Genomic DNA, 27,568 nt, shown 5'->3' with positions numbered 1-27,568 from the left:
ATATTGTGAACCAGATTTAGAATAAGTTGGATTGAATTTTTTCACTTTGATTTAATTTCACTTAAAATTTAGATTTCTTGGTTTAAGGGCATAGCTCAGTGGTAGAGCAGTTGCTTGGTTGCACATAAGGCTCTAGGTTTAGTCCCTAGTACTACAGAAACACACCCTCCCCGGAAATGTGCTAGGTTTCTCTGTTCTCTGGTCTAAAAGGCTCAGGGGTCACTCCAGTTAAACTGGGCTAACTAGGCTGCACGAAATAACCACACAAGAGACACAAATACCTTTTTCTTTGGGGTCGCTGTGACGGCTCCTCTGACCTTAAGGGTCCGCAGAAAGAGAGAAAGACCGAGAGCACGCACTGACCCCTTTTATTGAGGAGAAGCTATTCAAATGAGGCAAGGGGTCAGGTTTCAGGGGGCTGAATCTATCTTCATGATGTCCACTGTCAGCAGGTTGACTGACACCTGGGTAGACCACATCCAAGGGCACAGTAAGAGGAGGGGACACAAAGCACTTCCATGGAAGATTCTATCCTAAACAGGGCAAGGGGTTATATTACAAAGGAACAAGTGAGCATAGCTTCACCCATGGGGCTGTAGCAAGACACCTACCTTTGGACCCAAGAAGGGTGGGGAAAGCTCTGCCACATTTCTGCCACTGAGCGCCTCAGCACCCATCCAGGGAATGTAACCCAGTCACGTGGAAGGTTGGTCTCCCACAGAAATGTATTTATTTAACATTGATACTGGATGGTTGTAGGTTGTATCTTTTTCTTGTTTTTCTTAATGTTTTTTTTCAGATTATTATGGTACATAAGTAATCTGATACCTGATAGGTTTAGATGTGCCTCTTGTTCCTTTTTTTTTTTTTTAATATATTTTTAGTTGTTGATAGAACCTTTTTTTTTTTTTTTTTTTTGCTTATATGTGGTGCTGAGGTTCAAACCCAGTGCCTCATGTGTGCAAGGCAAGCGCTCTACCACTGAGCCACAACCCCACAACTCTTGCATTTGTGATGAGCCGAGGTGAAATTGTTTAGAAGAGTATAACGTACCATGTAGATGCAAATAATTCTTAGTACTGTTTATAGCTGGGTGTGGTGGGGCATGCCTGTAATCCCAGTTTCTGAGGGGCAGAAGGTGGTGACTGAGGTAGGAGGCTCAGAAGTTTGAAGCCAACTTAACAAAATGAGGCCCCTCACCTATGCCTTTTTAAATAAATTAACCTAGCTATGTGAAACTTTCAGCACTCTGCTTTTACTCTATTGAGCAAGCAGCAAAATATAATGTGTAACAATTCTAAAAACAACAGTATAGGGCTAGGGTTGTGGCTCAATGTTAGAGCACTCCCCTAGCACATGGGAAGCCCTGGGTTTGATCCTTAGCACCACATAAAAATAAATAAATAAAATAAAGTTATTGTGTCCAACTACAATTAAAAAATAAATATTTTTAAAAAATGCAGGGGCTGGGGCTGTAGCTAAGTGGCAGAGCACTTGCCTAGCATGTGTGAGGCACTGGGTTCAATCCCTAGCACCACATAAAAATAAACAAATAAAATAAAGGCATTCTGTCCATCTACAACTTCAAAAAAATTTTTAAAAAATGCAGAAAAGCTGGGGTTGTAGCTCAGTGGTGGATTGCTTGCCTAGCATGTGTGAAGCACTATATATTTTAGTTGAAGATAGATTAATGAAGATAGTTGAATAAATAAATATAAATAAATACATATGTATTTTTAAAGATTATACAGATTCTACTTTTGAAAATACTTAAAAGGCCTTAACTAACATCATCATCATCATCATCATTATTGTCATTATTTTTACTTTTTAAAAAAAATTTTTTGTAGTTGTAGAGGGACAGAATACCTTTATTTTATTTGTTCATAAATGATGTGGTGCTAAGGATTGAACCTAGTGCCTCACACATGCTAGGCAAGTGCTCTGCCACTGAGCTACAGCCCCAGCCCTGTTTTACTTTTGAAATTTCAAACTTAAAGAAAACTCACAAGTGTAAATCAGGAATTGTTTCTGTATTGCCTTTACCAGAATCACCAATTCTGTGTAGTCCTCTATCTGCATGACATTGGCATTTTGGGAGGGTGTGGGCTGTTATTTTGTACACTATCCCTTAATTGATGTTGTGATGTTTAATTTTGTGATGCAGTTCTTTGTTTTTCCTTGTAGCTCTTAGGAGAGTACGAGTCCCTTGGAAAAGAACACGGACGAGTAAAGGTAATGGGTGAGGCTGCCTGTCCTGGATTTCATTTGAGGCGAGAGCCCCGTCCTGGGGACTAAGGAGCCTGTCCTCCTCCTCCACTCCTCCCTTCCTCACCCTATACTGTTTGATCCGAACTACTTACTCTCTCTGGGTGGATACCCTTTTTTCCCCCAAATGTCTGCCCTACTTAACCCACAAGTTTGTTTCATTAATTTAACAGACATTTGCTGACTGGCTCTTGCCTTTGTAATGAGTGGAGGTGAAATTGTTTAGAAGAATATAACTTCCATGTAGATGCAAATAATTTTTAGTAGTGTTTACAGCTGGGCGTGGTGGGTTACACCTGTAATCCCAGCTCCTAGGGGGCAGATAGTGGTGCCTGAGGCAGGAGGCTCATAAGTTAGAGGCCAATTTAGCAAGACCTTGTTGCAAAATAAAATAGAAAGGCCTGGGGTATAGCTCAGTGGTGGAGTGCCCACCTAACATGCATGATACCCTGGGTTTGATCCCCAATACCACCAAAAATAAAAAAATAAAATAAAAATAAATAAATACATGTATCCATACAGTTTACATTTACAGTTTTAATTTTTAAAAACATGAGTGTTTTTTTGTGGGTATGAGTTTATTCATTTTATCTGAATTCTTAATTAGAGATCTGTTTGGCATCTGCATATATGAATTCAGTGAAATCTCACAATATACTGAAAGTAGAGTTGAGGAGTTTCTGTTGCCTGGAATGCAGGGTTGTGAATAAGGTCAATATGAAGGCCCATGTAGCTCCACAGCCTCTCCATCCTGCCAAGGGCTCTAGGGGTTCAGGGATGACTCACACTATATGTCAAACCTCATCACTGCAGGTATCTATTTTATCATTCTATTAAGCTCTTAGTTATGTTTGTGGTTAAAATACATCCATTGGGATTGTTTCTAATTTGACAAAGCATAATGAACTTGACTTGGCATACTGAAGTGCTGTTGTAGGCCTGTGATCTGGGCGCTCTCTCTTTCCTCCTTTGTTGTCTGCATTGGTGCACTCTGCCCCTGAGCTACAGCTCTAGCCCTTATTTATTTATTTATGGTGCCAGGGACCGAACCCAGGGACACTTAACCACTGAGCCTCATCCTCAGCCCTTTTTTGTATTTTATTTAGAGACAGGGTCTCACTGATTTGTTGAGGTTGGCTTTGAACTCATGATCCTCCTGTCAGCCTCCTAAGGTCTCATTAAAACTTTAGAGTGTGCAGAGACTGACCTTGAAAATATTTGTATAATTTGTATAATTCATAGCTAATTGGTTTGGTCTTAGTTTTGTCTCATGCATTTTAAAGGATACATCTGAATACTTCAGTTATTTTTCTTTATTTATATAAAGATTTTTTTCTTTATTTTCACAGGATACATTAAATATAACTGAGAACAAACTGCTTGATGCACATACTCAGATTTCTGATTTGAAAAGGTAAAATACCTCTAATTGTTCCTTTACGTGTCTGTATTAAAGAATTTTTGTTTTCTTGAGGATTTTTAAATATTTTGAAAACTAGCTTTATCCTAGTCTTTCTCCTGACATGGAATACATTTGATCTTAGCCAGAGATTTTTTTTTTTAATTATTGATGGACCTTTATTTTATTCATTTATTTATATGTGGTGCTGAGAATCGAACCCAGTGCTTCACATGCAAGGCAAGTGCTCTACCACTGAGCCATAACCCCAGTTCCCTTAGCCAGAGATTTTGAAGTGATTAGAACAGTACTGGTGGTGATTGAGCCTCAGGGATGAGCACTACCCCAGACATTGAGTATTTTCTAGCATTGGTAAGATCTGAGTGTTATTTAACCTCTGAAAAGAACTTCAGGAAGCAGTTAGTGATCATGGGTTTTGGGGTTTTTTGGCACTGGAAATTAAACCCAGGTACTCTTACCAATAAGCTGCATCCCAGCCCTTTTAAATTCTGAGACAGGGTCTCACTAAGTTGCTGAGGCTGACCTTGAACTAGTGATCCTCCTGTCTCAGCCTCCTGAGTTGCCGGGATTACAACCATGTGCCACCATGCTGGCTTACTTATTTCTGTGACCCAAAAAGAAAATGAAAGTTTCAACCAAGTTTGTGGTGATCCACTTTCAGAAAGACCCAGTTTAGAGACTATATTAATCTGACTTGCTTAATTAAATAGGAAAAGAGTCATAAATAATCCATATTGCAAATGATTAGAAATATCTAAATTGACTTTAGAGCATATTTTATGTTTGTGTTTGGATATAAATAATGTCCCTCATTTAGAAATGTTGCTGTTGTATGAAGGACTCCTCACAGAGAAGGACAGACAGCTGTCTAGAATTCTCATCTTCCTGACTCTGCCCTGTGAGCTGTTCATTCAGTGAGAGCTTCCTTATCAGATTGGGATAAGCATCAGCCCTAAGAACTATTCTTTATCAAGCCTTCCTTGCATCAGGGTGGGTGAGAATTCAGGTTTAATGACATATACAAAGTTTAAAAAAACAGAAGGCAAGGATATCCTGGAAATAATAAACTGACCTGAGTATTCTTCTGCTGGTAAACTTGAAATGGACTTTTATTCTGAACAGGGTACAAATGAGACAAACTGCTTGTAGGTTGAGAGTTGTTGGGGTATTTTTCCCTTGGCCTTTTTTTAAAATTCCAGTTTTTTGGGGGGTACTGGGTATTGAACCTAGGGGCGCTTAACCACTGAACTACATCCCCAGGCCCCACCCCTTTTTATATGTTTTTTTTTTTTTTTTGAGACAAAGTTATGACTTTGATAAATTGCTGAGGCTAACTTTGAACTTGTAATCCTCCTGTCTTAGCCTCCCGAGTTGCTGAGATTATAGGTGTGTACCATCACATCTGGCTTAGAAAGTTCTTTTCAATAGCTGTTTTCTGTTTCCATGTTTGTGAAACTGTTACCTATTATACTCTTCATGCACAAATACATATTTGTCACAAACATTAGGATGCAGTTTATTTGATATTTTAATTTATTTTTATTTCATTTATACCCTGCACGTTTTTGATTTGTAATCAAAATTATATAAATTTTTTTACTTGCCCTACTAAGTCTATTTGTTGTTCCATTTTTATTTAGTTGTAGTATATGAAATGTTCCTTTGAACATTTTTGTACTTGTTTTTCTCTCTTTTTTTCCTGATTTTGTTCAACTTTTAAAAGTTTAATGATGGTAATTTACCATGAAAAAGGTTTATGGACAGACAACTCTTTTGTAATCTTTTCCAAGAAGGACTGCTTTGTAAGTAACTGTAGTTAAGCATATTTTCAGTTTTTTGAAATGTACTTATTTTATTTTATTGCTTTTGAATTAGGACAATCTCAAAACTTGAAGCTCAAGTGAAGCAAGTAGAGCATGAAAATATGTTAAGTCTTCGTCATAATTCTAAAACTCATGTCAGACCCTCACGTGCCAAGTAAGTTATTTTATTTAATCTTATAAAGCTAGAATTAGGTGCACACTTCTATTAAAATGAGGAGCTCGTTGTCCAAATCATAAGAAAGCCATGGTTGAATATCCTTATAGAACTTGGATGTGTATAAGCTGGGCTCAGTGCCATATTCTTATAATCCCAGTGACTTGGTCCTGTCTCAAAATGAAAAATTAAGAAGGGCTAGGAATGTTCTCAGTGGTAAAGTGCTACTTTACCAGTCCCCAGTACCAAAGTTGAATCCCTGAACCAAAAAACAAACAAACAAACAAAAAACCTTAGATATGTATAAAAAGTTAATGATTAGATAATGTCAGTGTTCCTACACATAGGCATTTACTAAAGTTAGGAAAGAGTAGGTTCAAGTTGGGAAAAGGAAATTTGGAATATTTTGTACTTGACTCTTCAACTGTGGGACCTTAGGCAATCACATTTTTTTTTCCCCCTGAAGTTCAGTTTTATTTTCTGTAAAACTAAGATAACATCTGAAAAGGTCTTTTAGCCCTAAAACTCCAAACATCTTATTCTTGTGTTAATGGCAGAACTTGTAAAGATGGATCTGCATTAGGTTGTATGTATTTTTCTTAGTTCTTTCAGAATTAGCATTGCTATAATCTCAGAGTATTATTTTTTCTATCCCCACCCCAGTGGTACTGGGGATGAACCCAGGACCTCACACAGCCTGGAAGCTACATCTCTAGCCTTCAGCCTCTCGGGTTGCTGGGATTTCAGGCATGTGCTACCATGCCCAGGTTTAGAAGATTTTTGAGTGGTAAAATAATGTCATTTGATTTTTACTTTTTAAAATATTTCTGCCATGAGGAAAGGATGGGGAGGAAAAAAGAGTAGAACAGGGGCTGGGGTTGTGGCTCAAGAGGGAGTGCACTTGCCTGGCATGTGCAGGGCACTGGGTTTGATCTTCAGGACCACATAAAGATATTGTGTCCACCTAAAACTAAAAAAAAAAAAAAAAAAAAGAGTAGAAACGGGGAGACTAGTTAGGCTACTGCAGCATTAGGAGAGGTGATGTTAACTGGATGGTAACCATAGGCATGAGAGATTCTGGAGATGAAATCCACAGAACATGGTTGTGAATTGGCTGGCAAGGCAAGAAGGGAAGGCTCAGAATAGCTCTTGATTTCTTATTGAACACCTAAAGGTGACACATACAAAACTAGGGAAGGGATCAGAATTTCCATTGTGAATATTTTCGTTTGAGATTCACATAGATTCCAAGCATCAAGTGATTAATTTTATGTATATATATAAAATTACTATATATATAGTACTAGGGAGTGAATTCAGGGGCACTCAACCACTGAGCCACATCCCCAGCCCTTTTTTGTATTTTATTTAGAGATAGGGTCTCACTGATTTGCTTAGGATCTCACTAAGTTGCTGAGTCTGGCTTTGAACTTGTGATCCTCCTGCCTCAGTCTCCCAAGCCTCTGGGATTACAGGTGTGTGCCCCTACACCCAGTGGTAATTATAAACTTAAGTTTGGAGCTAAAAGTAAGGTCTTAGCTGGAATTGTGAATATTGAGCCATTTTTTTCTGGGTGGTGCTGCAGCTACAGGATGGATGGGAATTGAGTGTGTTTGGTGAAAAGTGAGCTCAGCAAAAAACCCTGAAGAAACCTGTTTTGATACTGGGTAGAGGAGTTGGCAAAGGAATGAGAAAGAGCTGCTTGAAAACTGGGAAGACTGAAGCAGTCCCTGGTGCCGAGTGCTGCCCAGAGGTTCAGCAGTGTGAGGACTGACGGCATCTATTGGATTTGTAAGGTAGAGGCTGCTAGTGCCTAGATTTGGGAAGGAGTGATAGAAGTCAAACCCATTTGAAGTGTATTAAAAAGTGAATGAAAACAATCTAAATGTCCAACACCTGGAATATCCATGTGTTGTAATATATTTATAGATGACACTATACCATGTGACAGAGGTTGGCAAACTACAATCTTCAGGCTGAATCCTGAAGAATAGTTTGTACATTTTAAATGTTTGGAAAAAATATTTCATGATATATGAAAAATTTATGGAATTCAAATGTCAGTGTCTGTAAATAAGTTTTCACTGGAATGTAAGCAAGGTCATTCATTTATTGATTGTAGTTGCTTTTGCACAACTGCACCAAGGTTGAATAGCTATGATGTTTTTCTTTTTGAGGTGCTACAAGTCCAACTGAGGATATACGTGTTCCTAGGCAGTCCCTCTACTACTGAGCTATACCCGCAACCTGACGAAGGATGTTTTTGTGTACTTTAGCATGTGTAACAGCTCTGTGTGTATCTTACGGGTTCACACAAATGTAGTAAAAGTATCAAAACATGCTGAGCACACATTTAGTAATAAATGGTTTTTTTTTTTTTTTTTTTGAGGAAGGGAAGAATGAGTTTGTAGGGGGTCCCCAGGGGCTTTAATTGTATCTGTAGTGTCTCTCTATGTAAACATGTAAAGGGACCAAGTGTAGGTGCACCCCTGCTATTTCAGCTACTAAGGTAAGGCAGGAGAATCTCAAGTTCAAGGCCAGCTTGGACAACTTAGGGAGACCCTGTCTCAAAAATAAAAGGATGGGAACTAGGGATGTAGCTCAAGGTAAAGCATTTGCCTAGCATGTATGAGATCCTGTGTGCAATCCCTAGAGCTGGAAAAAAAAAATCTAAAGGATATATAACAAATAATTAATATTTCATAATATTGGATGGCCATTGTGTGAGTATTGCCTGCATGTCTATGCATGCTTGCAATATTTTATTATTTTAAGTGAACAGGAACTAATAAAGAATGAGCATTCAAAATATAAAAGAATTTTTACAGCCTAATAGGAAAAATACAATCTCCTCAGTAAAAAAATGGTAAAAGAATATCAATAAGCAATTTACAGAAAAAGAAACCTAAATGGCTAATAGAAGTGAAGAGATGTACATTGTGATGAATAGGGAGGAAAGTACAAATTGGAACAGTAATAGGGTAGGGTCCTTGCCAATGGACTGGCCAGATGTACAACCTGATCATCCCAAAGTCTGGCAGAGATGTGAAGAAATAGGAACTCAAACTAGTGGTTGACTGGATGTCAGTGTAACTCATCTGGAGAGTGATTGACGATAGCCAGGAAGAGTGAAGAGGATGTATACACCCCAAATTCCATATTTCCATTCTTTTTTTTTTTTTTTAATTCTAATTAGTTACACATGACATTAGGTTTTCTATAGTGGTTGCATTTTGACACATTGTACACAAATGGAGCACAACTTCTCCATCCTTTGGCTATACATGGTGCAGGTCACACCAATAGTGTAATTATACATGCATATAGGATAATGATGTGTGTCTCATTCTACTGTCCTTCTCATCCTACAATCCCACTCCTCCTCTGCGCAATCCAAAGTTCTCTCATTCTTCCCTATCCCCCACCCACTATGGATCACATCTGCTGATCAGAGAAAACATCTTCTTTGTTTTTTTGGAGGGATTGGCTTATCTCACTTAGCATGATAGTCTCTAGTTCCATCCATTTACCTGCAAATGCCATAATTTCATTCTTCTTTAAGGCCGAGTAATATTTCATTGTGTATATGTACCACATTTTCGTTATCCATTCATCTGTTGAAAGCATCTAGATTGGTTCCATAGTTTGGCTATTGTGAATTGAGTTGCTATAAACATCGATGTGGCTGTGTCACTGTAGATGCTGATTTTAAGTCCTTTGGGTATAAATCAAGTAGTGGGTAGTTCCACTTCAAGTTTTCTGGGGAATCTCTATACTTCTTTCCATAGTGGTTGCATCAATTTGCAGTCCTACCAGCAATGTATGAGTGTACTTTTTTGCTCACATCTTCGCCAACATTTATTGTTGCCATATTCTTGATGATTGCCATTCTGATTGGAGTGAGAAAAAATCTTAGAGTAGTTTTGATTTGCATTTCTTTGATTGCTAGAGATGATGAATATTTTTCATATGTTTGTTGATTGATTGTATTTTTTCTGTGAAATGCCTGTTCAGTTCCTTAGCCCATTTATTGATTGGGTTATTTATTGATTCTTGATTTTACTTCTTGCACTTTAGGAGTCTTGTTAAGAAAGTCAGATTTCAAGCCAACATGATGAAGATTTGGGCCTACTTTTTTTTTCTATTATGCACGGGGTCTCTGTTATAGTGCCTAAGTCTTTGATCCACTTTGAGTTGATTTTTTGCAGGGTGAAAGAGAGAAGTTTAATTTCATTTTGCTACATATGGATTTCCAGTTTTTCCAGCACCATCTGTTGAATAGGGTATCTTTCCTCCAAAGAATGTTTCCTGTGCCTTTGTCTAGTATGAGATAACCATAATTGTGTGGGTTTATCTCTTTGTCTTCTGTTCTGTACCATTGGTCTACATGTCTATTTTGGTGCCAATACCATGCCATTTTTGTTACTATTGCTCTTTAGTATAGTTTAAGTTCTTATATTGTGATGCCTCCTGCTTCATTCTTCTTGCTAAGGATTTCTTTGGCTATTCTGGGTCTCTTATTTTTCCAAATGAATTTCATGATTACTTTTTTCTAGTTTTATGAAGAATGTCATTAAGATTTTAATAGGAATTGTATTAAATCTATATAACAGTAGTATGGCCATTTTGACTATATTAATTCTGCCTATCTAAGAGCATGGGAGATCTTTCCATCTTCAAAGGTCTTCTTAAATTTCTTTAGTGTTCTGTAGTTTTCATTGTAGAGGTCTTTCACCTTTTTTTTTTTTTTTTTTAGATTTATTCCTAGGTATTTTATTTTTTTTCACAGCTATTGTGAATGGGATATTTATTGATTCTTGATTGTAGGAGTCTTGTTAGGGAAGTCAGGTCCTAAGCTGACATGATGAAGATTTGGGCCTACTTTTTCTTCTATTATGCACAGGGTCTCTGTTCTAATTTCTCTTGCAGTAGATTCATCACTTATGTATAGAAATGCAGCACATTTCCATTCTTTTTTAAAAAATATTTTTATTGGGGCTGGGGATGTGGCTCAAGCGGTAGTGCGCTCTCCTGGCATGCGTGCGGCCCGGGTTTGATCCTCAGCACCACATACAAACAAAGATGTTGTGCCTGCCGAAAAACTAAAAAAAAATAAATATTAAAAAATTCATTCTCTCTCTCTCTCTCTCCCTCCCTCATCTCTCTCTTTAAAAATAAATATATATATATATTTTTATTAGTTGTGGATGTATCTTTATTTTACCTATTTATTTATGTGTGGTGCTGAGGATCAAACCCAGTGCTTCACACATGCTAAGCAGGCAGTCTACAACTGAGCCATAATCCCATCCCAGCACATTTCTGTTCTTAATTATTTACCTTAGGTCAGTTTTTACATGTGTTAATTGTAGCATTGTTGAATGGTGATATATTAGAAACTAAACTGTCATAGCCAGGAAAGAGGATAAATAGCTTGCATTCATACTGTAGATAAGTGAGTAAAATGATAAAGCTATACATATAAACATGGTTAAATCACAAACATAATGGTGAGTAGAAAGAGCAGTGTTAAAAGAATGTATACATTATGCCCTTATTTTAATGCAGCTATATATATAAAATCTTATGTCTTACAATGAAAAACAAATATGGCAAGATCTTAGCTTCTGTTGAAACAGAGTGGGTAGGTGGTGCTTGTTGTGTAGTATTCTTTGTAATTTTCTAAGAATGTTTTGAGTATTTCTTAATTTAAACATAGGAGGATCCAGGCTTGTTGGCACATGCCTATTATTCCAGTGGCTCAGGAGCCTGAGGCAGAAGACTACTAAGGTCTAGACCAGCCTGGGCAACTTAGTGAGAACCTGACTCAAAATAAACAACAATAAAGAGGTTGGGATGTAGCTCAGGGCAGAGTGCCTGGTTCAGTCCCAGTGACTCGGTGGCAGTGCTTGCTGGCATGCTGAAGACCCTGGGTTAGGCTCCCGGCACTGAGTATTGACAGGGAAATGGGTAAGAGGTAACTCCTGTTGCTGTGAAAGGGCAGAGAGGAAGAGTGAGAGGGTGCTCTTGTCTCAGGGTTTGTTTTCTCCTTGAAGTTGGGTCTGAGGTTGTCAGGGGGCTGAAGGCTGGGAGTTTTGAGGTAGGTGGAGACAAGGACGGTGTAAAGAGTCACCTTGGAGGCCTAGAGCTCACTGATGACAGAAAGGCATGTGGCCAGCATGTGCCAGTGGTCCAGCTGAGATGGTGATAGTGCATCTGCACAGTGGTGACTTCCAACAGCGCTCAGCTGTGGAGGTGTGGATTGGAAATGAGCTCACCTTCACTTAGAAGGGTGGATTTGCTGCCAGTCAGATGGTGTGATGGAAGGTGCAAGGGGCAGGAAGTCAAGGCCCTGAGTAATCATGTGGACTCCAGAGCAGACACAGAGGAGCTGGGAGGAGTGGCGAATAGGAAGGAGTCTAGGGCTGGGGGGCAGTGCTGCAGTGATGCCCAGGTTAAGAGTCTGGAGTGTTGGTATTTTCTGGGGGGTGTGGTCTCTGGTGACAACAGAGTCCAGTGATGTCCTCCAAAGTGCATGACTAAGTAGAGGGTCAAACCACTGTCAAAGGCACCAGAAACATTCTTTGGAGGAAAGATACCCTATTCAACAGATGGTGCTGGAAAAACTGAAAATCCATATGTAGCAAAATGAAATTAAACTTCTGTCTTTCACCCTGCAAAAAATCAACTCAAGGACAGCTCCTGAAGTCACCTAGTGTGAGGGCAGCAGTAGGTATGGAGCAGATGGGACAGGTTCAAAGTCTAGCAAAGGGCTTGGGGTTAACATAATGGTGTGAACCTCAGACAAGCAGGTTTTTCATGATAACACAGAGACAGTTATAATCTAGAACCATGTGTGCTGCTCAGTACAGTTGTGCTGATGGCTACACTTGACTATTGAAATTGATTAAATTAACTTTTCTTGGGAGCAGGGGGCGGGAGGTTATTGGGGGTTGCATCCAAGGGCACTTTGCCATAGGTACATTCCCAACCCTTTTATTTTGAGACAGGGTCTAGCTAAGTTGGTGAGGCTGGCCTTGAACTGGAGATCCTTCTTCCTCACTCTCCCAAGTCGCTGGAATTGAGGTCATGTTGTATCACTGTGCCCAGCTAAAGTTAACATTTTAAATTAGCTCCTTGGTCTCACTGGCCACTCTTCAGGTGCTCAGTAGCAGCATGTGATTTGTGGCTGCTGTACTGGATGGTGCAGAAGAGAACATTTCTGGTTTTGTAGAAAATTCAGTTGAACAGCATTGGTCTGAAGGAACAAGGACACTCTGCTTTATCTCCTTACCTTGATTGCTGCAGGGGAATAGAGGCTGTGGGGTGTGCTAGGAGGCAGCCAAGGGCAGTTGAGAGCTCTGAGTACCTGAATCTGAACTGCAATTCAGGAATATACAAGAGTAACAGAAACCCAACTCTTAAAATCATAAAATAGAATTCATGTATCTAAAATAGATTATTACATGTGGTTTTTAAGTCATTGTACAAATATGTGAATACAGCCTGAAAGCAGATCGACTTGTGTGCAGTCTAAGTTGAAGTGTGGTCTAAAGCCAAGTGCAAACCTCTCAGCGTTTCTTGTTCTGATAGCACGCTGGCAACCTCAGATGTCAGCAGGCGGAAGTGGCTGATACCAGGCGCAGAGTATTCCATCTTCACTGGCCAGCCTCTGGACATCCAGGACAGGAAGGTGGATAATCAGCTGGAGGGAACCTATGTTCCTGGGTAAAATATCTGCCACAAGGCCCATTTACAAATATTATGTTTTCTTAGAGACTTGGTTGCCTTTACATATTCAGAAAGCTATAAAGAGCCATCTCTCCCCCACCCCCATCCCTTTTGCAGTGATAGGGATGGAATACAGGGCCTTGAGCATGCTGGGCAAGAGCTCCACCACTGAGCTACATCCCTAGCCCAAGAGCCAACTCTTTAGTTCTTTAATGTCTTAATTTCAATGACCTAGTTTTTAATCTTACTTTGCCAGGCTAATTTTTCTTCCTTGGCTCTGCAGTGATTCCCTGCCTGTGCTCAGGGACACAGCGTGGGCTTGCAGGTTCTGACAAGAGATCCAGAGATCAAGCCCCCATGAATAAGCTCAGCGCTGTCCCTCAGGGTGCTAGACAAATGTATTTCTGCATGTGCAGGATGTTAAAGGATTGGGAAGCAATATATGCACGATCAGTTTTAAGCATTTTCATTATAAAGCATGAAACCTCATGGCTGAGGTTGTAGCTCAGTGGAACAGCACTTGCTTAGCCCACGTGAGGCACTGGGTTTTATCCTCAGCACCACATAAAGATAAATAAATACAGGAATTGTGTCCATTTACAACTAAAAAATATTTTTAAAAAGCATATGTACTCATTGTGCAGTATAATTGTCTGCTCTCCTGTTACTCCCTTAATGACCAGAACTGTGTGTAGACCTCGCTTAATCTACTCCAAGAATTTAGAGTGTTCATTTCTCTAGTTCTGGGGGCTGCAAGGGCAAGATCAGAGAGCAGCATATCAGAGGCTTGGAGAGAGCCTTCTTCCCATGGTCGTCTGCACATAGCCTGCCCTTGGTGTTGGCGAGGGAGAGCGCTGTTATGTTTCCTTCTCTTTTTTAAATGAGGGTATTAATCCCATCACGAAGGTACCACTCTTGTGGCTTCATCTGGGCCTAATTGCCTCCCCCAAAACTTCACTCCTAAGTACCATCACTTAAGATTAGAATTTCAACCTGTACACTTGGGGGTGAGGCAGATACATACAGGTATTCAGTCCATAGCACTTATAATTACAATTATTATTTAAGGTATTATTCTCCTCCTGAAAAGGATTCTTCTCCTGGAAGTTCACCAACAAGCTTCTTGATTAAAAAACAAAGAGAGACTTCAGACACACCGATCATGAAAGCATTAAAAGAACTTGATGAAGAAAAGATACTTAAAAATTGGGGGACACAGACAGAGAAAGAGGATACCTCAAGTAGTAAGTGTTTAGTTTATTCCTTGTTTAACAGACAGATTGATTTAAGTATTGTCCCTTTTCTCCCATTATATTACCTTCTTTAAAATTAAATTCTTGAATTAATACCGTGAATTATTATTCAACTTATGAAACTGTTGCTTCAGCCCCACTTCATAGATAATTGAATCTCCTATTTAATAATTTATCACAGTCCTGGCATAACATGTGTTTTTTATATAAAGCAAATTGCATATTATGTTTTGATTATTAAAAAGCCTTATGTGGCATTCTTTTTTTGTGGGGGAGGGTGGTATAAGGGATGGAACTGAGGGCCTCATGCATGCTAGGCAGGTGATTTCCCACTGAGCTATACCCAGCCCTAATGTGGCATTCTTAAGGATGCTTGAAAAATGTCTACATACCTTTGTCTTGCATGCATGCACTAGAAAATTTTGTCAGACATTTAGTATTTTCAAAGTTAGGTGTAATGTTTCCTATTATTTCTTCCCTTCCTTAGTTATTGAGCATCTGTAGGAAGGATGAGAAGGGTCTCTAATGCTATACGTTTTCATAGTTCCAGGTCACTAGTGCTTCTCTAGCTACCTGGGCCCGTGTGCTGAGGCCCGCCGCACGCCTTGCATCTTTGGTGTTGCATCCTATCTCCTAGTAAATAAATTAGTAACCTACTTCCTAAAATAAACTCCTGAAAATTCACCTTGAATGCCAGTTGTAAACAGGAAGACAGAATGAATTCAGTATTAACTCCCATGTTTTTCTTCATCAGTCCTTTTCTATCATAATGTGGTGCATTTACTAATAACTGTCACAGCTGTGATGGTGAGAAGAGGCGCTCTGAGCAGAGCATGTACTCAGTGAAGGCCTTGTGCAGGGTGACATCTGTGATAAAGGCAGGTAACTGAAAACAGGTTTGATCTGATTTTTTTTTCCCCCTCACATTTGTCTGCTACAGAATTAGTGAATTCTCGGCAAACTGAATCTTCAGTCAATGCAAATCCTTCCCCAGAGAAATGTGCTCAGCAGAGACAAAAGAGACAGAATTCTGCTTCACAGAGATCATCATCTTTACCACCTTCAAATCGTAAATCCAGTACTCCAAGTAAGGATTAGACATGTGTGTCTCTTGGGCTGGAGAGAGTGATGTCTGAGTTATGTGTGCTATTTCCTAATGGTAGAGTGCCCTGGGCACATAATGTCTTAAACAATCATTTTTAATAAGTAAAATTGTCTGGTTGCACAGATACTGCCAGCATCACTTAAGAAATCTCAAGTTGGGCCTGGGGATGTGGCTCAAGTGGTAGCGCGCTCGCCTGGCATGCGTGCGGCCCGGGTTCGATCCTCAGCACCACATACAAAAATAAATATTAAAATTCTCTCTCTCTCCCTCTTTAAAAAAAAAAAAGAAATCTCAAGTTTATTTAGTTAGTTAGAGGGGGAGTGAGGGGAGGGGAGGGGGCCTGGGGGGGTAGGAGTGATAGTAGAATGAATTAGACATTATCATCCTATGTGCATATATGATTACATGACCTGTGCAACTCCACATCATGTACAGCCAGATGAATGAGAAGTTAATACTCCACTTATATATGATGTGTCAAAATGCATTCTATTGTCATGTGTAACTAATTAGAATTTTAAAAATGAGCTTTCACAAAAAAAGAAATCTCTTAAAGTTTATTTATTTTATTTTTTATTTTTTTGTAAATATTTTTTTAGTTGTAGTTGGACATAATACCTTTGTTTTATTTATTTATTTTTATGTGGTGCTGAGGATCGAACCCAGGGCCTCGGATGTGCTAGACGAATGCTCTACCACTGAGCCACAACCCCAGCCCCTCTTTAAGTGAGATATTTTTGTATGTCCAATAAATTGTTTGCAACGGATACCACTTCAAAGATTTTGATGTAGTAGACAGTTGTTAAAAATTCATTCCAACAAATCAGTTCATGCTAGTCTAAAAACAGAAAGTGCTCTGATATATTTGACCTCAGTTACTTGGGATCAGTCACCTCTTCTTGGCCATTTACAGGTTTGTTTTAAAATTGAAGCATTGGATTTCTGTGCTCAGTTCCTCCCTCACGACAACTGAGGACTTGTCCTCACAATGCCATGCGGGTGTTGTGGGGGTGTTTGCTCTGCATTGCTTTCCCATCTTAGTTTAGTCCACCTGGAAAACCCTGGGCAACCCGCTTGGAACCAGAGCACTAATGTTGTACTCTGCTTTACTCAAACATCAACAGGGGTTTCCTCTAGATGTCAGGGTTATGGGTTATTTTATTTATTTATTTATTTGTATTCTTGTATATATATCTCTCAGGAAGTTTTACAATGAAATTGTATTCTTTTTAAAATTAGGAAAAAGTCATCTGCTGAAAAACTTTGTTCTGCTAACATAATGCATGTTAAAGGAAAAGAATATTTTCTCTGTTTTCTTTTTTAGCAAAAAGAGAGATTATGTTAACACCAGTGACTGTGGCTTATAGTCCAAAGCGATCCCCTAAAGAAAATTTATCTCCAGGATTTAGTCATCTACTTAGCAAAAACGAAAGCAATCCAATTAGGTAAGTTACTGATTTTTAAAATGTCAGCTTATGCCTCTGGCTATCAATAATTTTTCAGTTACCAGTGGGAGTTCTGTGGGTTTAAATCATTTACATCAAAGTCATAGTAAAAATAAAGCACTACAGTGTGAGGAAACAGTTCTTAACCGTGTAAACTTGCTTCTGCTAGACTTTTTAGTACCACCTCAGCATCCCATGCAGCTTTTGGATGTAGGACAAGTTTTTTTTTTTTTTTCTTTTTTTCTTTCTGAAAAGGTTTTATGACACAGGGAAACTTTTGAACCATTTGAGTTAGAACATGGGCTGCACAAGGATAGCCTTGGCACTAGATACAAGTTCACCTGCTCCTGAGCAACTGTCCTTTCCATGATAGGGGCAGACCTTGGGGAGGGGAGGACCTTGCCTTCTGGTCCATAAGGTCTCAGGAGGTCACTTAAGCACACTGAACCTCAGTTTTTTCTTCTTAATAAATGGTAATAATGATACCAACCCTGCTTTTTTAAAACTGTTATAAAATGAGATGACATAGCTGGGTACAGTGGCACATGCCTTTGATCCCAGTGACTCAGGAAACTGAGGCAGGAGGATCTTAAGTTCAAGGCCAGCTACAGCAACTTAATAAGGCCCTAAGCAACTTAGTGAGACCCTGTCTCAAAAAGTGTTGGGCTCAGTGGTAAAGTGATCCTGGGTTTAATCCTCAGTACCGGTGGGGTTGGGGATGAAATTACATAATGTTTGGGTAAGTGCTTTAAGTCTCTAATAAGTAAATATATATACATACATATATATTTTGGGTGGGGGGGAAGGGAGGGAGTCCTGGGGATTGAACCCAGAGGTACATAACCACTGGCCCACATCCCCAGCCCTTTTTTATATTTTATTTAGAGACAGAGTCTCGCTGTCTCGCTAAGTTGCTGAGTTTGGCTTTGAATTCAAGATCCTCCTGCCTAAGCCTCCAGAGATGCTGGGATTATAGGCATGTGTCACCATGCCCAGCTCTAGTAAGTAAACATAATTTGTGTTAAAAAATAATCATTTGAAACAGGAATGGTGGTACATGCCCGTGGTCCCAGCTACTCAGGAGGCTGAGGCAGGAGGATCATAAGTTCTAGTCCAACCTCAGCAACTCAGAAAGACCCTGTCTCAAAATAAAAAGAATAAAAAGGGCTACAGATGTAGCTCAGTGGTAGAGCACCCCTGGGTTCAATCCCCAGGACCAAAAACAAAAATAAATATTTGATTTCAGTTTTAGAGAAGATCACGTGACCAGCTTTTTTTAAAGAAGAAGCTATATAAATATTTGACTTAACTGGATGCCAGCTCATCTTTCTAGTGGAGATAGGGAAAATCAATTAACATTTTTTTCTCACAAGTAACTTGCTTCATTCAATAGATTTGATATGCTTTTGGATGATTTAGATACTGTTCCTGTGTCCACATTACAACGAAATAATCCAAGAAAACAGCTCCAGTTTGTTTCTCTAGACGACTCAAAAGGTATCTTTTCCCACAAAATTATTACCTATGGGGGAAGTCATTTTTTCCAAGAGTCCAGTATCTTTTCGAGTTCTAAATATTGTCTCGTGATATTCTATGCTCAAATATTTTCTACTCCAGGGTCTCTAAAAGCAAGCATTTGTGATGCTTCATATTGTTATGTCAGTGCTGTTATTCTCATTGGAAAGTTGGGATGCTGAGATATGGGGATGTTAATGTTTAATTACCAGGGTTGTACTTTCCAGTTATTCTCTTTACTTTTAAACTCTATAATTTATAAGCAACTTAGGCTTTGGATAATTTTTTTTCTTTTTTCTCATTGTATTTGAGTTTGAAATAAGATAATATATATATAATGAAATCACTCGTGTAGGCCCTCAGGCTATTAACTGTTCAGGGTTGGTTTATGTCCACTAGAATGTGATGAGTTTTGTTTAGTTTTTAAACTTTTTTTGTTTTTGTTGCTTTGAGTTTACTTGAAGTCCAGTTACATTTATGTAGCATTTGCTTAAGGGAAATTCCCTTCACTTAGGGAAGCTTGAGGGTTGACAAACTAAGAGTAAGGCTTGTAGAGTTCCTTTGAGAAGAAGCACTGAGTACTATGTATGCTTGCTTTTGGGAAAATTGATAAGAAATTTCTTTGTTTTCTGACAGAAAAAAGATATTTAGAAAATGCCACTGACAACCATGGTAATCATAACTCTTGCTCTGAATCCTTGCCAAATGGAATGAAGAAAGCGTCTGTGAGATCGGCCTGGGAGAAGAATAAGTCAGTTAGCTATGAACAGTGTAAGCCTGTTTCAGTAACACCACAGGGTAATGATTTTGAGTATACGGCAAAAATTAGGACCCTAGCTGAAACGGAACGATTTTTTGATGAACTTACAAAAGAAAAGGACCAGGTAAAATTAACAAAAATATTTTTAAAAAAATATTTCTTTGAACTAAGTGCTTATGTCTAAGAACTAGTTAGAAGGGAATTATTGAGTCAGCCCCTACCCAGGGAATTACCCCAGTACTGAAGGTCATATACTAGAAATATAATTGACGACAGAGGAAACTCACATTAAGCCACAGTGGACAAGAAGAAAATATAAGGCTGAAGTCTTTTCCTTCCATTCTATGTCATAAGCCTCTCCAGTAATTAGAATAATTTTGTTTTTATTTACATTTTTTGTGTTAACAGATTGAGGCAGCACTAAACCGAATGCCTTCCCCTGGAGGAAGAATCACTCTGCAGACAAGATTAAATCAGGTGGGATGTCTGGCTGGACTCTGCGTGAGAGGCTTAGTGCTAGTTGGTGCTCCACTTATCCAGAGCAGTAAACTCAGGGCACACTGAATCAGTGTGACACTTCTTGGTGGTTATAGTCATTTTATAACTAACTGTGTGTGGGCTTTACATGCTAGCTTTTAGGAGTGAAAACTGATTTTACCTTTAGGCTTAAGGAAAATGGTATTCATGTCATTATAACTTGGGAACAAATGGCAGTGTTTTATGTTTTTTTTCACATTTTTTTTTTTTTCCAGTGTTGAAGATGGAACCTAGGGCCTCTTCCATGCTAGGCAAGTGCCCTACCCCTGAGCTACCTTCCCCAGTCCAGCGAGCACCTTTGAACAGATTTCACATTGTTAAGCTCATGCCCTTAGGTTAAGTCTCATTTTCTGTTTGCCATCCCATCTCTGCCCATATCTGACATTTTTTTTTTTAAGCCCTTCCTGTGTGGTAAGCTTGGGAAAAGCTGCATTTTTGCAGTTGGAATGACCTTAGAGGTTAAAAAGGGCAAAGAGCTAGAGAAAGAGCTGTGATTCCATTACCAGGCAGGAGGTGGTGCAGGCATTGTGGCTTCTGTACATCTTTTCAAAGAGAATTATGAAATTATGAGACATTTAAAAAAATCTGCTTTTAATAATGTTGTATACATGACAGCAAGTATATATCTCTTATTCCTTTCCAGTGCCTTAACTTCAGTTAAAGTTCATTTTCAGTCTGATCTATGATACCAGAAAGAACCAAAGAAAATAGGACTTTTTCTAGGGCTTGTATTCTACCTTCCATTTTTTTAATGTTCTGAAATTTTTTATTGAATAATTTATAAAGAATCAATATAGGAAACTCTCAAAATAGTTTAGTAGGAATGCAGAAGGAAAACTGGATACTCTTACTATAAACCAATCTGAAATACTTAATAGATTTTTATATAATGAACATTGTAAGTTATTTTGGGCTCTTAAAATAAGATTTAAAGGGCATTAGTTTTTGTGAATGCATGTCAGTGCTGCTCCAATCCACTAAAAACAAATGATAGCAAAAAAAGGGTCTGAAGATATTCACATGATTCATAAGTGAAAAAAGAGATGAGAAATGTTCAGCTTCACAAATGAATAAGAATGGTATACATTTAAACAAAGACATCAACTTTTTATTAGCAGGAATTTTTTGGGTGGTGGTATCAGGGATTTAACTCAGGGGCACTCAACCACTTAGCTACATCTCCAGCTCTATTTTGTATTTTATTTAGAGACAGGGTCTCACTGAGTTACTTAATGCCTTCCTTTTGCTGAGGCTGGCTTTGAACTTGTGATCCTCCTGCCTCAATCCCCCGAGCTGCTGGGATTATAGACATGCACCACTGTGCTTGGTTTATTAGCAGGAATTTTTTAGAAAATGAATTCTTAGATGTAGAAAATCTTATTTCCATACACAGCGGGTAGAAGTAGAAATTGTCTCAAACCTTCTGGAGTACAATTTGACATATATCCAAACCCTCAGAATTTTACATTTCTTCAAACCTAACCCTTTTTTACTTCTGGGGATGATTCCTAAGGCAGTATTTACAGATACTGCAAAGAGAGATGTTTAAGAAATATATTGTTCCAGCCGTGGTGGTGCATGCCTATGAATCCCAGTGACTCAGGAGGCTGAAGCAGGAGGATTACAAGTTCAGAGCCAGCCTCAGCAACTTATCTCGAGGCCCTGTCTCAAAATAAACATAAAAAGGGTTGGGATTTGGCTCAGTGGTAGAATGCACTTGGGTTCAATCCATGGTACCCAAAAAAAGAAGAATAAATGTATTGCAATCTTATTTATGGGATTAAAAATTCGGACCAACCTAAATTTCTATTAAAACTTTTTAAAAAATTCCTGGTTTTATATATTATCAGTGATGGAATAGTGTTTATTAATTTAAAAGGGTATTGTAGAAATATATTTGATAACATGGCAAGAAAGTTCAAATGAAAAATATTTTGAAATATTAATTTGATTTAAGTTTGATTCTGTTTTTTTTTTTAAGTGTGCCTATATACAGAAAATATATTTTACGTGTTTAAATTAAACAATAGTTAAATCAGGTTTTGTTTTTTGTTTTTGGTATTAGGAATTGAACCCAGAATGCTTTACCACTGACTATTTCCCCAGTCCAATTTATTTATTTATTTTTATTTTTATTTTTTTGGTACTGAGGACTGAACCCAGGGCTCTTAGCACTCTGGCTTTGAACTTGCGATCCTCCCGAGCTGCTGGGATTATAGGCATGTGCTACCTCACGCTGCTGTTTTTTTCCTTTTTAACTTAGAAATTTTTGTCTAAAGAAAGCTATTTGATTTTGTGTAAGTGGGATACAGCACTGATCTCATATGCCCTGCTCTTGTACTGTTCTCATTTTGTCACAAAGCAGTATCCCTTTCTGGTTGGCTCTCCTGCTATTTCTGTAATTTCCATATACTGAATGTGCCAGACATGTTGAGACTATTATAAAGGGCAGCAGTTATTTTAAAGGGTTGAAAAGCCTATTCATATTGTTTAGTTTAAAATAAATCAATAAGACGATTTGTGTTGAAAGCAAAATAATCCGCAATCTTAATGTTTATATTAGATCTTTTGCTACAAGAAAGGTCAGTTTTGTGGTAATAATAGAACCAACAAAGGTGATGTAGAATTCTCATTACTCTTTCCCCATTATTTTCACCTAGGAAGCCTTGGAAGATCGTTTGGAAAGGATCAACAGAGAACTGGGCTCGGTTCGCATGACACTAAAGAAGTTCCATGTTTTGCGCACCTCTGCAAATCTTTGAGATTTGTAGCCATTAAATTTTGAGACATTTTGTTTGCACTAATGTATAATTATGCACTCAGAAGAGGCGAGCTATTTTGTACTGTTTCTAAGCCTTCAAACAGTAGTTTTACAATCATGCTATTCTTACACCTGCTATTTTATACTTCAGATGGCCACATATTTTCAAGATATTTTTGTTATGCTCAGGAATCTCTTGTATATTTTACTATTTAAAAAGCATTATTTTTAAATAGTATATCTTCAATTTATATCGAGAATAAGGAAATGTAAACAGGGCAGGCAGCTTGTTTCTAAACAAATAGTGTTGTCCTTTTACAATAAATTTTGCACACCAGTTTTATAAACTTGTTCTACATTTTAAATATAACTCATTTTTTTTTTATAAAAATAAATGCTTAACAGCTTCCATAATAGACTAACACATGCTGAATACATTTTAGCATACCTTTCAGTAGTGTGGAGGTTTATAAAAAATGATGATACAAGTCCTATTGGAAACATGTTTTAAAGTAACTATCAGATAGTAATACTGGATTATTGGAAAGTTTTGAAGGCTCCATAAATATTAGTCATTTTATTTCCCTAAAACCTTATTGTTTATAAGGAAATAAATAAACAGAGGGATGTAATTCTCTAATTTTCTCTAATTTTGTCTCATATATAGTACTTTTTTTTTTTTTAATTTTTTTAAATGTTTATTTTAGTTCTCGGCGGACACAACATCTTTGTATGTGGTGCTGAGGATCAAACCCAGGTCGCACGCATGCCAGGCGAGCGCGCTACCACTTGAGCCACATCCCCAGCCCCTCATATATAGTACTTTGAAAAAGCAATTGGAGAGCTGTAGGCCTCTGCTCCCCATTCTAATCTGACTTGTATCCCCTGGATAAGAAAGGCATGGGTAAAGCCTTGATGAGACACAGGGACATACCCTAGCCATCTGTGTCACCCCACGAGGAACCAGTGGGACCCTGGTTTCCTTACAGCAGGTGACTTCGGCTACCAGTCAGTTATCTTCCAGGCCTTTTCACCCCTCTCCACCTCCTCCACCCGTGCCAGAAGGAAAAGCAAATACTCCAGTTGTCTGTGCTTCAAGATCCCAAGGTTTGGACCCAGCCTGTTTGTGGACAGGGAATGTGTCAACAGAGCCTGCTGCCATTGCTTGACCTGGCTAGAGGGCTGCAGCCCCCTGTCTGGGCAGTGCTTTCTGGTTCAGAAGCAGCCTGTGGGCACCAGCAAGTTACGATGGTACTGCTTAACCTCCAAAGTTTTTGCTGGCCAGTCAGACCTAGTGCCCACACAGTCAAGCTCAGCATGAGTTGGTAAATAGACTGATTAGACACAGGGACATAAATTTAGTTGGTAAACAGAACTGATTCCAACTGGCAGTGCTCAGGTTCTAAATCCTGGTTTGCTTTTGAGCTTTTTTCCCCCCTTATGTGGCTCTTTAAAAATATATATTTACAGTGCACCAATTCCACTCAATGACTCCTCAAGGTATGCATGCCTTCCTGCAGGATCTCCAATGGTTGTTGAGCACCTTTCACCCCACATCACCTGTCTGATCTCCAGGGCTAGGCCCATATCCCTGCTCCCTTCTCCCTGTGGGGATTCTTAGCCAGGAAGAAAGACCCTTGGGACAGAGCAGCTGAACTTTTTGCACTCAGCTTCTGCAACCAGTTGAAGACTTTGAGCTAATCAGAATTACTTATTAATAGAATCAAGTGCCTTCCTTCTTGATTTTGTCTTCTAGCCCCCCCCACCCCAAACTTCTAGGAAAGAAGTTCATTTTAACAGCTTGGGTGTAAACCTAGTAAAGGTGTTGGCTTTACTGGTGATATTCCCTTTAGTGTGTGTGTATATCTGACATTCAAAACTAACTAAAACGGGTGCAGTGGTGCATGCTTGTAATCCCAGCAGCATGGGAGGCTGAGACATGAGGATTGCAAAGTTCAAAGCCAGCCTCAGCAATTTAGTGAGACACTAAAGCAATTTAGTAAGACTCTGCCTCAAAATATATATAAATAAAAAAAGGGCTGGGGATGTGGCTCAGTGGTTAAACACCCCTGGCTTCATTCCCTTGTATCTCCCCCACACACACACTCAAAAAAATAAAAAATTGGTAGAATATTTCATTGTCCCCTACTTTAAAAAAATTTTTGTTGTTGTTGATGGATATTTATTTATTTATATGTGGTGCTGAGGATTGAACCCAGTTCCTCACACATGCTAGGAAAGCATTCTACCACCGAGCCACAATCCAAGCCCTGTCCCCTACTTTTATTGTAAAGACTACTACATTCTTAAGAGTAGGGAAGTTGTCATTTCTTGCCAAGGAGTTATCTTCTGAGTAGCCTATAATTGGCTTATTCCAAAAAAGGTATTAAGCTCCATCAAAACATCTTCTGTGCCTCTCCGAAAGCATATGCTTTCATTTTTGAAGTGTGTAATAGATTGGAACTATCAGTTACTTATTTAAAAAAAAAAAAGAAATTTTATTCTTTTTTTTTTTTTTTTTCATAGCTATAAAGAAGGGACCCCAGGGAAATTCTTATAGCTGTCATTCCCTAGGTGATGCATATCTTAGGAATGCTCCAGGGGAACACATGTGGGCCTGAGGTGGGAAAGGTGGAAGTCTTAAAGAGCATCCATTATTACCCCAGGGAGGTAAACTATTTTTGTTGCTGGGGCTGTGTTTGAGTGAAAAACCAAAGTGAACCTTCCATTTCTGGGAAGTGCCTTCTAAAATGCAAATGTCAAGTCACCTCTCCTGAGGTCCAGTTTTGCCCTTTTCTTCCCCATCCAGAGCCTATCCGTAGGAGCCAGCAGTGGCTCCTGGCCACATCTCCAGCTGGAGCTGGAGCAACTATAGCTCACAGCCAAGCTGAGGCAGTGCACAGCTGGGCACAGGGGTTGGAGAGGGGAGACTTCGAGCCAGGCAGACCAGGGTCATGCCCTGGCTCAGGTCTGCTTTCCCCAGCTGTGATAGGATCCCTTTCATTAATGAAGATTCTGTCAAGTGCCTGGTGCTTAATAAGGGTGCATAAATAATACCTTCAGATTCAGTATGAGTTAAGTGGGCTTTTAAGGTAACAATTGCTTTTGCTTTTTTTTCCCCCCGCTCTGTGATACTAGGAATTGAACTCAGTGCCTCACACGTGCTAGGCAAGTGCTGTACCACTGAGCCACAACCACAAGCCAAAAAAGGGTTCTTTGTTTTGTTTTGTGATATTGGGGATTAAACCAGTTGGTTCTCTACAACTGAGCTACATCCCACCCAGCCCTTTTTTACTTTGTTTTGAGGCAGGGTCTCTAAATTGCTCAGGCTGGCCTCCAACTTTCAATCCTCCTGCCTTAGCCTCCTGAGTCACTAGGATTACAGGTGAACTCCACCATTTTTTTAAAAAAGGATTATATCCAAAGCAATTGACCTAAAAAAAAATACATCTTTGGTTGGCATTTCTGTTGGGGGTCTAAGATGGTCTTGCTCCTTGAAAAGAAAGTGAGAAAGCGAGAGAAGGGCAAGTAAGAAATCAAGTAAAAAATGAAGGGAAGAGACCAGGCAGAGATCCACACAAAGGTTTATTTCTCAAAGCTGACAAATAAAGGCCATCTTTCTATAGAGAGGACAGAGGCCCCTAGATGTTTGGGGGTTCAGCTTTTGTGGGGTAGGGGTTTGGAGTTGGAGCTATGGGACTGTGGGATAGGTTCAGGGCGTCCGAGCTAAGCAGGTGGGAATGGCATGGGATTGGTTTAGATTGATGGCATCATGGGGCTTTCCAGAGCAAAGGGGTCATGTTCTTCTGAGATTGGCTTAGGGTTATGGTACCATGGGGTAGGTTACTACCTAGGGGGTGGGGGTGGGGAGTTCAGGTAAGAGGAAGTACAGGAAAGTGAAACTTAATATCTTGTAGGATGGCAGTTAACATTTAAAATGGCTGCTCAATGTTAAATCAAGACCCTATACCCTTTGCATGAAAACGTGGGTTTTCTTGGAGTCTAAAGGAATGTTCCTCTGGTGTGGGTTTTGTTGTTCTTAATGACTAAAAAATTTAAAATGGATAACCTATCAAATGTTAGTTCAGACAGTACTTTGATCTTAATAAAATTGGTGATTTGGGAATTTAGAAATAAATACAGACTGTTTTCCTAAAAGTTATTGCCACTGCCACTTTTCCTTCAAGTGTTCCATGAGTAGACCTCTACAGGTGATGGGGTGGCCTTGAACAGGACCATGTGAAGGAAGTACCAGCCCCTGGGCCCCTAAAGATTTAGAGATGGGGGCTGGGGATGTGGCTCAAGTGATAGCGAGCTCGCCTAGCATGCACCACATAAATATAAAGATATTGTGTCCACCTTAAAAAAAAAAATTTTAGAGATGACCACTTGGAAATTGATAACCAACCAGAGAGTGTTTGCCTTTTAAATCCAGGAAAGCCAGGTGATTTGGTGAATGCTGTTTGAATTCGGAACATTTTATTACATGTATAGATGAAAGGTTTATATGTAATAAGATGAAAGGTTTATATGTAATAAAATTAGACATTTCATCCTTTTAATTTTTAAATAATAACAGTTTTTACTAAATTTTAATGTTTATTTGCTCTGCATGTCTGAGAACCAAGCTTTAAAAAATAAATGTAGCTGGGTGTGGTGGCTCACACCTGTAGTCCTAGCTACTTGGGAGGTGGGAGGATCACTTGAGTCCAGGAGTTCAAGACCAGCCTGAGCAACATAGTGAAACTCGGTCTCAAAAAAAAAAAAAAAAAAAAAAAAAAAAAAAAACTTGGTAT

The 27,568-nt window shown here is 39.0% G+C and overlaps 1 protein-coding gene across 6 annotated transcripts in view; it reads left to right on the top strand.

Annotated features, from left to right (window-relative positions):
• The window catches only part of Mphosph9 (M-phase phosphoprotein 9), a 52,376-nt gene extending 28,985 nt beyond the window's left edge, over window positions 1–23,391 (top strand). For 3 of the 6 annotated variants that reach the window (XM_076843786.1, XM_076843707.1, XM_077109043.1), the window contains 11 exons: window positions 2,188–2,235; window positions 3,618–3,682; window positions 5,564–5,665; window positions 13,259–13,393; window positions 14,465–14,640; window positions 15,590–15,736; window positions 17,079–17,199; window positions 18,593–18,696; window positions 19,351–19,598; window positions 19,883–19,951; window positions 22,672–23,391. In XM_076843786.1, the coding sequence (XP_076699901.1) occupies window positions 2,188–2,235; window positions 3,618–3,682; window positions 5,564–5,665; window positions 13,259–13,393; window positions 14,465–14,640; window positions 15,590–15,736; window positions 17,079–17,199; window positions 18,593–18,696; window positions 19,351–19,598; window positions 19,883–19,951; window positions 22,672–22,773 (1,317 nt within the window). In that variant the 3' untranslated portion in view covers window positions 22,774–23,391. Of the gene's footprint in view, window positions 1–2,187; window positions 2,236–3,617; window positions 3,683–5,563; window positions 5,666–13,258; window positions 13,394–14,464; window positions 14,641–15,589; window positions 15,737–17,078; window positions 17,200–18,592; window positions 18,697–19,350; window positions 19,599–19,882; window positions 19,953–20,226; window positions 20,514–22,671 lie in introns of those variants that run through there. The other 3 variants (XM_076843869.1, XM_076843943.1, XM_076844018.1) reach the window with 3 other exon arrangements.
• The last annotated feature ends 4,177 nt before the right edge of the window (window positions 23,392–27,568 follow it).

Source organism: Callospermophilus lateralis, chromosome 1 (assembly GCF_048772815.1).
Source record: "Callospermophilus lateralis isolate mCalLat2 chromosome 1, mCalLat2.hap1, whole genome shotgun sequence".
Taxonomy (NCBI): Eukaryota; Metazoa; Chordata; class Mammalia; order Rodentia; family Sciuridae; genus Callospermophilus; species Callospermophilus lateralis.
Note: the sequence above shows the minus strand (reverse complement) of the source record. Positions and strands in the feature narration are given on the sequence as shown.